Source organism: Metopolophium dirhodum, chromosome 4, assembly GCF_019925205.1.
Source record: "Metopolophium dirhodum isolate CAU chromosome 4, ASM1992520v1, whole genome shotgun sequence".
Taxonomy (NCBI): Eukaryota; Metazoa; Arthropoda; class Insecta; order Hemiptera; family Aphididae; genus Metopolophium; species Metopolophium dirhodum.
In genome coordinates this window covers 21,763,856-21,774,914 of record NC_083563.1, presented here as the reverse complement: position 1 = coordinate 21,774,914, position 11,059 = coordinate 21,763,856, and the positions used below count along the sequence as shown (strand labels likewise).

At 29.0% G+C, this 11,059-nt stretch overlaps 1 protein-coding gene across 3 annotated transcripts; it reads right to left on the bottom strand.

Annotated features, from left to right (window-relative positions):
* Positions 1 to 573: 573 nt before the first annotated feature.
* Positions 574 to 10,768, bottom strand: LOC132942911 (protein disabled). 3 transcript variants are annotated; one of them, XM_061011624.1, is made up of 6 exons: positions 10,417 to 10,768; positions 7,428 to 7,645; positions 7,228 to 7,371; positions 7,026 to 7,169; positions 6,545 to 6,934; positions 574 to 5,193 (listed from the first exon to the last, which is right to left on the bottom strand). In XM_061011624.1, exons 1-6 carry the CDS (start codon positions 10,589 to 10,591, stop codon positions 2,092 to 2,094), a joined length of 4,173 nt encoding a protein of 1,390 aa, XP_060867607.1. In that variant the 5' UTR covers positions 10,592 to 10,768; the 3' UTR covers positions 574 to 2,091. The 3 variants fall into 3 exon arrangements, with proteins under 3 accessions (XP_060867607.1, XP_060867608.1, XP_060867609.1); XM_061011625.1 differs by having other exon boundaries at positions 7,428 to 7,642; XM_061011626.1 differs by lacking the exon at positions 10,417 to 10,768 and adding an exon at positions 7,867 to 8,091 and having other exon boundaries at positions 575 to 5,193.
* Positions 10,769 to 11,059: the final 291 nt, after the last annotated feature.

The following is an 11,059-nucleotide window of genomic DNA, read 5'->3' as shown; positions in this document are numbered from 1 at the left end:
TAATAATTTCTTGACCTGAGTGGGGGGAGGGGGCACATTGTTCTGTTTTCTATGTTAAAATTGAGTGCAGGCAATCATTTTTTTTTTTAAGTGTAACATTCTATGTATACATTATACATAATACATTGTCAAATTTAGACTAAACTTAATAACCTATGTTTAATTAACATAAATATATTTTTGTTCTGGGTACACACATTTTGACTTTTCCCCAATTGTTCGTAAGATTTCCGTGGACATGGACCATGATTACTAGTATTAACAAAAACATAAATATGATTCACAAATTTTCCTTGGAGTGGAAAATATCGAGTGGTTTACTTCGTAATTGTTTATTAGTTATTAGTTTATTACCCAAACATTAAAAGCAAGTTTATTATTTTATACTACCTAGTTGCTATTTAGTTACTCAGGTATATTTTAGTAAATCGTTATTACTAAAAAAATATGAAGAATAGAACTGGTAGGTTTTTTATTCCATCGACACATTAATAAGTGCCTTTATTTTAATATTTTGCATGATTTGCTATTAAAAAAAAATGTGGCAGTTAAAATAATTTTTTGTCCCAAGAATTCATGTCATACCATTGATTATAAATATTAGTATTTATAATCAAGCGTTGTGTATTCCCAAAAATTATCGTAAGTCTTTACCTCAAATAAATATATAAAAAAAAACACAATTGTATAAAATAAATACAAAATTTAACAAATATATGGTGGTAAAATGGCGCACCCTATGCCTATAAACATTTATTATCGTGTAAACACAAATAATTTTACATTAAAATTATTTTTGGACAAAAACATAATGTATCTAAACATTTTTACACATTTGTTCAACATAATAATGTGATGTTATCAACTAATTTTACAAACTAAAACATCAAATAGGTAATGTATAACTGGTTAACAATTAAGTAAAAAAAAAAACTATGTAAATCTTACACAAATAACATTTGTATTATGTAGATTGTTTGAATGTTGAATCGTTAAAATTTTGAAACAAAAGACACATTGAATTTCAAATTCAACATTAGTTGTACAATACATTATCAATAATTTGAGGGGTATAATACGTAAATGGATTTAAAAATCATTTGTTTTAAAATGAAAAAAAAAATTCAATCAATTTCCTGTCATTATTAAAAATTATTTATGGCACTACAATATAAAATATCTTCCATGCATTTGTTGGATTAATCTGTTTATGTTAAACATTACCCATGTATAATATTATTATTAACATTTTTAATTTATACAATTAGTTTAATAGAGACTTTTTTAAAAACAATCTTGGTGAACATTTTTCTAAAATTATAAATGGCGATTAAAAAAAAATTCACAAAACACAATACTATTTTAAAGGAACATCGATACATATTATTATACTAAGAACATAGATTAAGTACAAAATTTTTTCGATGAACGGAGGGTAATAGCTAACAGGAAAAATTAATTAACTTTTAACGTATAACAAAGATACTTATAACAAAATTATACACAGAAAATTCAACAGAAACATTTAAAGGATAACTCAAAAACTAAATAATACAGAAGAACAAATAAAAATCTATCATAATACAGTATTTCATGTATGTACAATATTAATCTATGTCAAGAGTATATTGCCATTAATGTACGATAATATTAATTATGATAAAAATAATAGTTGTTAATATTATTAGTAATATTAGTATTGCACACACATCTGAAAACAATTATTGCTGTATAAAAACTTATTGAGATTACAATTCCAACAATGACGGTGAAAACTAACAAAGCAGTTTCTGTGAATAAATAGATATAAGATTCCGATGGCAACAATGAAAACTGGTTCTATAATGTGTGTATAGAAAAAAAAACTGTATTCAAATGTGAAAACTTAAGACTTGTTAAGGTACGCATTACATATAAATTAACTCTATTACAGTAGGTAGTAATAAAAATAAAAAGTAGTTTGTTGGTCAGTATTGGGTTAAAAAAAGTTAATTAAAACAATTTGTTCATAAATTTATTAACTTTTTTAAAAACTTTTCGGAACTTACTAGTGGCCCCCTTTAGTTTAGGCTGGACCACATAATGATAGTCTCATTCGTTTTTTGTTCGATCAGGCCGTTTTTTCCATTCATCACCTTCATGATCAGAAATAGCCTCTTCTAGAGATGCAAGATTTGGTTTGCTAGATACTTCCTGATTAAAAAAATCATCATCTTCAAATGGGTCTGTATTTCTGGAAAATATGTTTATGGACTCTGATTTTTTCATCTCTTTAGGTGAGTTAGATAGTTCTTCTTGTGAGATTTTTATATCTTTTGCCACAAAAACATCATCGTCTTTAAAACTGAATTCACTTGACATACTACCTTTGCCAGCATTATCTGGTGTAAAATCATCTTCAAATGGAGAACGCTTTGTTCCTTCAGTTTTGGAGTTTGAATCAATAGACCTATGACCACTATCTGAACGTTTTGGTTTTCTTGGATTTCTATTTGTTTTAGAACTAGTGGACGGAGATGGCTTAGTAAGATATCCTAAATCAGAACAAGTACTCATAGTTTTAGTAAATAAGGAAGAATCAGGGCTATCGGGTGTAAAGTTATCATCAAAAGGAGATGACTGGTTACGTTTCAAAGACCATTTATTTTTTGATCTTCTGGACCAATTTTGTTCTAATTCAGATTCACTTAAATCCAATTCTTCTTGACTATATGGCTTTCTAGGTGGAATATTGTGGTCTTCGTCACTGCCATCACTACGACGGTGGTACGATCTCCTTGGTTTTCTGGGTGTCGTTGAAGAAACATATCGATTTTTTTTTGGTAATCTATACCGCATTTTTACATCCTCATCATCGCTATTATCAATAGGAGGCCTAGAATAGTTTTTGAAACCTTTTGGAATTGGAGGCCCATATCGATCCCAATTGTATTGTTCTTCAAGAAATCTTCTTCGCCTTTCATATATCAGCCTTTGGTATTTTTCATCTTCCCAGTTTGGAGTAGATGGTAATTTTTGAACTCTTCTATCAATGTCGGGCCGTGTGTAAACACGTCTTTTATCATCTTTTGATGACCTTCTCCGTTCGTCATCCATATGTGGAACTCTCCAATGTGGAATCATATATGGTGACTCCCATTCATCATTATATCGGGTCCCTTCATCCCATGGAGATGGTTCACGACGTCGAGGTGATATTTTACGAATACTTCTACGATTAGGCTTTCTTTCATAATAAGGTTCATCCTCATACATAGATTCTCCATCACTCCAACCATTTACAGTTCGGGGGAAGTCTTCAATTGAACTTTCTAAACTTCTTTTTGCTGGATCCCAATTATCTTCAGATTCTTCACAATCATCCCAGCTGGATGAGCATTTACTGCGATTCGAAGGTACTTTTTTCAAATTAACTTTAGGTTTAATTGTTGGTGGTTCTCGATCTGCAGCCCAAGGAGAATTTGGGTTTTTGATTACTTCTGGTTCAACATCAAAAGTTGCCCAACATTGAGCGTTATCAGACAGTTTTTGACATGTGTTATTTTCAATCAGTTCTGGATTTATTATTGCTGTAGTAACATCTTCTTTTAAAACTTCACATTCAACTACTCCTTTTACATCATCATTTTTAATGGCACAGTTTTCTTCTTCATATTCTTCTTCTTCTTCTTCTTCTTCTTCTTCATCTTCATAATCTACTCTTACATCATCATCCACGTCATCTTCATCAACTTCTAAATTTTCCTTAGATTCAACAACTTCAATATTTTTTTCATCTTCGGGTTCAAATACTTGGTCGTTATTTAATTCAACTTCACTTTGTTCTGAAATATTATTGCTTTGATTTGATTCAACAATTTCTTCTATTGGAAAGTTTTCTAATGATTCTTCTTCATACGTGGGTTCTTTTATTGGAATATCCCTGAGAGCTGCATATTTATCATTTTCTTCAACAACAGTCTCACTAGTTTTTTCCTCATCTAATAATTCTCTAAATACTGCATACTTATCATATAAAGATTTTTCGGGTTCTTTCTTATCTTCTTCAGTCTTTTTAGGAATATTTTGGGTTTCTTCACTATTGTTGATAGTCAACTTGGACAAACGGAAAGTCAATTCTTTTAAAGTCATCTTGGATAAAGAAGTGGGTGATATTCTTAAGGTATCTGCTAAATCACTAAACCCTGTTTTTGTTAATTGACTTAATGTTATATCAAGTGAAGTAGACACATTTGATTTTAATTCACTGCTAGTTTTTCTTACTGAAACAGGTACTAAATAATATTCCGAATCAACTTCTTCTTTCTTTTTTTTAATTTCACTTTTTGGTTTTCTAGATGGCAATGGTAATGGTGGAGCTTCATTTTCTAGTTGTGTAGATGGTAAATTGTAGGAACTAAGATAATTTTCTATATAGTCATAATGACTGTTACGTGTACGTATTGGTTTCACAGTTTTAGAAGGTATTTGTTGCTTTTTAGGTGGCAAAGGTGGAGGCTCTAACGAAGATGAAGGTCTTGGTGGAGGTTCAGGAGCAATGTCAATTCGTTGAGGCAAAGTCATCAATTTCATAATTGCATAATCATCATCAGGGGAAGTTGGGTCGTCATTTCTATAATAATCTGGACTTGGAGATTTTCTCATTTTTATTTTTGTTCTATTTTTAGACATTAAGTTATACTTAGGTGATGTAGATATATTATATGGTTTTTGTGTTTCTGGTGGAAGGGATACCTTCAATAATCCTTGAGCAGAATTTTGTGATGATGAACTATCACTTTTTAATAATGGAGATTTATGTTGCAATTGTGGTGAGACTGGTTTCAGAGATTCAAATGAAGAAAAATCAGCAAACTCCATTTCAACAGAATTTGAATGAGATTTATCAAAATTATCAGTTTTAAAAGGATCTTCAATAAGTCCACTAGTATCTTTAAATGACATATCAGAAGTAAATGAATCACTCACAGTTTTAGTAGGTAAACTTTGAGGTTGTTGCTCTGAAAATTTTTCATTTTCATACGCAGCAAGTTGGTTTAATATTTTCTTTGGAGGATTTTTGAGCTCTTGAAAGAAGTCTTTCTTGTCTACATAAGGTTTACTACGACCAGTTCCTAAAGGATCTAGTTCAGTAAAAACATCAAATGCATCACACTTAATTGTTGGACTCGTGCGGTTAGTTGATTCAATGACCTAAAAATAAAATATAATATTACAATTTTCTTATTTTTTATATAAGATATATAATATTATATTACAACCAAATTCTAAACTTGTTTTTTTCATTATTAATATAAATTAGTCTATTGTATTTTATTTATTAATATAATAGATAAATACAATACTTTGTTTTGGAAAAGGGTTAAAATAGAATTTTCATACTTAATACTGTAAAAAAAGGTCGCATTTAAATAACTAAACAAATAAGTAATAACTACTTTTTAACAGAATTGTTAAATTGTTTATCTATTGAATAAATTGAACTAATAAATTTTTTCAACATTTGATATGAAAACTATTACTGTATTAAGTATTGTGATCAAATTTTATATGAAATTATGAAATAATTCTAGATTCTATGAACACTAAATGGAAATAAGTAGTTTACATTTTTAATTGTTAAGAAAAATAAGGGGGTCTTAAATTTTAAAATTATAAGAATTTAAAAAAAAAATTGCTTATGTGCATTATAATAATAAGATTTAGAGTATTAGTTGCTTATAAAATAATTAAATATGTTAAAATTTAATTTCGGTACTTGTTTGTTATTGCTCTACCAAGCCATATAAAATATATTTGCCTGTCACTAGGCGACCTACATCAGCAGTCTTAAATCTAAAGATTTGATATTCATGATTAATATTTCTCTATATCTCGACATATTACGTGTATTAAAGTCTAGTATGTGATCTATAAATTTATTTATGGAAAAAGGATTAATAAATCATATAATATTTTAGTGTATTATCGGCTTGTGATTTATTGTACGTGAAATTTCAAGCGCGGAATACCTATAAAAAATATTATTAACTTATTTTAAAATATTGTTTAAAATTTATTTTAATGAGTTATTTTCTGCAATATTTTATACTGGTAATACATTTTTATAATAAAAACATATCATTAACACAAATAAAATGTCTTACATTTAAGAAACTTCAGAAAATTTTATTTTTTAGTGTTTATTTACATATTATTTTGAAATATTAATCAATTATATTAAATTATTGCATAATATTGTAAAACAGTATATTATTATAATTTACTTTTATTTGAAAATTTTGTAACAGTATATAAACAATATTTCAATACAACTGATGGTCGGTTGCCTGGTGGCAGGATGATAAATGTTATAGTGTGGTGGGCAATAACAAATAAGTAGGTACCCCAGTCTTTTGTGAAATTGTTATTAAAAAAATTATAAAAATAGAGAAAATGAAAATAATATATATTATGTATACATTAACAAAAATATTTGACAATAAAGGAAAGTGTAATTTTTTAAAAACTATCAGTTGTTTAGTAATAGAAAATAATAACTTACCTTAAAATCAGATGCTTGGAGGGATTGACGAACTTCACTAGGGTTTGTCATACTGAAAATACTTTCAGTTTCTTTGTCAAACCAATGTTTTTCAGGCTGTCCTGAACTTGAAGTTGCTGAACTATTACGTGTTCTTCGCTCTCCAGAACTTGGTGGTGGTGGTAATTTTGTTAACGCAACAGGCGGAATAACAATAAATGAATCTCCAAAAGGGTCAGCTGATGGTGGGGTAATACTTTCCATTTGAGACAACCCTTGTTGTAAATTATTTAGTTCAAGTTCCAAGTTCAATAGGTCATTAGCATTTGGAGTTGTATTTTTAAATTCAGATTTTTCCATACTTGACAAATCACGGTTGAATCTTTTAGAGCCATCATCATTACAACTAGCCTATTGTAAATAATAATAAATTATAGATTAATAAGAATATCATAAAAGGTGTGTATGACTGATAACAGGTTAAATATATTTAAGGACTAACGTGATCAACTTTTGATGCTGTACTAGCAAGTGCTTCTAGATAAAGTCCACTGCCTTTCATAATTTGTTGCTGTCTAGTCATTTCTATTTCTTGTTTTTTTAACTCAAAGACTGTTTGAAAAAGATCTCTCATAGTAATGACAACCTGAAAATAAAACATGCTTGAATTACAGAAATTAATCAAAAACATGTTTCGACATTACCTGGCTTGCAGCTTTATCTGTTTTTATACCAAAAAATCTATGGCCGGTATCAGGAGAACCGAATATGTATCCAAATGCTCTAGAGTCTACCATGTCTTGTGCTATGAATGATATCTTATGTATAGGATGGTGATATAAACAATCCTGTAATTTTAAAATCATTTAAATACATTCTAAGCAAATTCATAATTTTCACCTACCCCAGTCTTTTCATCCCTCAATTTAAGTCCATCAATTGCTACATTTATGGTAATGCGCTGTTTGTGCTCTCCGGCGGCCCTTATCGCCATCTTCAAGTCAAACAACGCTTCTTGGCACATTCTATCCCCTCTAGCCTCATTGACTTCCAATACGCCAATAAGTTTAGCTTTGAAACTAACTCCATCACCCATAAATCGTATAGCACCACCTTTGTCTGCTATAAAAAAAAAATTTAAAAAAATATTATCTTATTAATAATAGATAATAATAACAATGTATTGTTGCGCGAGACCTTAAACCGAGCACCAATACAATATAATATTATTATATCTTTAGAAACAAAATGTACATTATCCATAAACTCTGTTTGTACGATAAATCGAGTGAAATTTTAGCGACAAGGTTACTAAATGACGACAACAATGATGGGAAACTTACATTTAAACGGACTAGTTTTCCGCCTAAGAGTCAGGGTTTGCATGGTTCCGAATAAAAATTACGAGTGTCGTGCGATGTGTCTGTTTGTCGAATGTTGTGCGATACGCATTTCGTACATTGTCGGACACACAGAAGAAGTCCGCGAATTCTTCCCTATCGAAAACGCTCACGAAAACGTTTCCAACTGCGGGTAAACTCGCGTACGGCTGTTACGGGGGAGGGGGTTGACGGGCTATCCACCCAGTGGCAAATTTAATCAATATTACTCAGTCTGTACGGCAACATGGCGAGAAAGTTCCACTGCACGCAACCCCGGTAAGGGTAGGTATATTTTTTTTTTTAAATCGTGCTCGAAGTCTCGGACGATAGACGTCAACGTGTCGCGTTAAGAAGTTTTTTCGTTCAACCCCACCGCCCACGACAAGGGATAAATGATTTTGTAAAAAAAAGAAACCATTTTATATTTTTGTGGAGGTCGCCGACAAGTAGGCGGGTGAAATCGCCGATACCTATATTGATAATAATAATATACTTATGTACGACTCGTACGAGACACGAGCGCGCGCACGATATGATATCGCCCGGGTCCGATTGAAAAATATCGCAATCGCATTATTGTTATTCGGTCGAGCGCAATTTATTAATTTATACTTTGAATTCAGTCGATAACCTGTGTATTGTGTAAGTGTGCACATATATTTAAAAACGTATATGTCGCGCTTAGTCAATATAAATATTGTTAAAATTCAACGCGCGTTTTATTCATACTATGCTGTTTTAAATGAACGAGTGGAAATAATTATTGTACTTTTAGACGTATATTATTATACAAACAACGCAACACACGTCGCACACTTTCCTCAGAGACTTCCGTATAGCCTACCACCGGCACTTATCGATATTTTAATTTTTTAGTACTGACTTATAATTTATTATTCACGACAAAACTAAAATAGACGTGTGCAAACCTAAATTGGTATTTTAAAAAAAATCATTGGTAGAAAATAAATCGTGAATATAGCTGGAAGCCTTGGAAAAGTATTGATTAGTTCATCCAGGACTTCAAGCACATGCATATCGATACTATTCAATTGCTAAAAATTGTCCAGATAAATAAAAATACAATTACCTAACATATTTTTTTATTTTAAACTGATGAAAAAATCAGGTTCATCATTTTTTAATTAGAGTTAATAAAATAACTAAAAAATAAGGTGACAATTATTTTAATACTTAAATAACAAATAAGTAGTAAGTAAGTACCTTCTATTTTAAATATTATATAAATCATAGTAAATTTAAAACTTTTAACTATTTACAGTGCTTGAATTAAGGGACGACGGTGTCCCTTTCCTTTTAAAAAAAAATATTTTTTTGTGTCCCTTCTAATTAGGTATTTCCTAATCAATAAGACATTAAATATTATTCAGGTATACACATTCTTTTTTTACACTTTTGCATTCTCCTTCTAATTTTTTACTAAGTCAGCCTGACTATATGCATGAGTAGACAGTTATATTTTTGAACTTTGTCCAATCAATATATCAGTAGATCACTGATTAGTAAAATTAAATATCTACTAAATAATTTAGTTTTAAATGCATATTATATTTTTTTTCATTTTAATATATATTAATATTTAATATAACTAATGTCAATTATAATTTATAGGTACATCTTTATTATTATGATTTATTTGATTAATTTTACATTTTTACCTCTTCATTTATTTTGAATATTTTTATACCTAGTCATGCCACAAATAAAATTTAAGTATAATAAACCATAAAAACTTAATCAATTGCATAGGTAGGTATTTTTTTTTAGGATATTGAAAAATAAAACTATTTTTTAAATTGTTCAATGAAATCATAATGAAATACATGTAATATTATACTACGGTAAGTTAATTAATAATTTAAGTACTTATATGTAGGTATCACTTTATTTAGTGATATAATAATATAATTGTACTGTGTTACCCAATGTTACACTTGTTTATCTCAAAATAAAATAAATATCATTAATTGTAATTATTAAAATTGAAAATATTCAAATATTATGTATATACTAGAATACCCGATATAAATATAAATTATGTGTAGTACAATTAAGGGAAAAATACAAAAATTAAATATAATTAAGATTTAATAAATCCATCATACCATTAAATATTTGTTTAACAACTATTTTTAACTATATTATTTATAACAACAATGACAGAGTTTAGGAAGATTTTAAATATCAAATATCAAGTTATAAACTAGTAATACACAGCAAAAATATTTTACTCTGACCATTTCATGTAGTTTAATCTTAAGTAGGAAAAATTAAAACATTAGATGAGTAGAAAATATCATTGTCATAATTGTCATTAACTATATAGGTGTAGATAATTAAGTATTACTATAAGATGGTTTAAAAAATAATAGGTTTATTTATACATATTAAGAATTTAAGAGTTATGCTTTAGTAAATGGGTAGTACACCTAAAAATAATAGTTTAACATTATATTTCACCATAATGTACTATGTTAAAAATGTTTATACCTTTAACATTAACTGGTTGTCTATTAACATTTTTTAATGTTCTAAATGATTCTTTGATTTGAACGAATCCCCTTTTTGGAACTTCTTTTAACGAATGCAATTTGTTTTCCTTGTTATTGTTCTGGTTCTCCGAAGGTTTTGTATGTGTTGATGTTGGACCCTTGGCGTTTTCCATTTATTACACATTAAAATAATATACTTAATAAAAATTAATGCAATAATTAATTTAAATATTTTGACAAATTAAAATTTTGTCACTCAAAAAGAAATGACTACATATAATAAATAAATGCTAACATTTGTTATTCATTAACAAGGAATAAAATTATCATTCAAATAAAAACGAAATTTATTGATTTTATTTATTATTTACCTGAAGCTGAACGTTATCATTTAGTATTTACTTTGTTTTATTTGATAAACTCTACTAGAGTAGCCAACCTTGAAAAAGGTGTTAACAGCAGGGCATCGGGCAGTTGGGTCCCCGCCTGATAACAGCCAATTTTATCAGCATTATTAAAATTGAGTGATAAGCACTTGTCCAAATATGGTATGAGTGGTTATGCGGCGGTTACTCTGTGGTTACCATGTGACCAACTTGATGTGGTGTTGCACAGCAAGTCGGGGGATATTTTCGATTAGC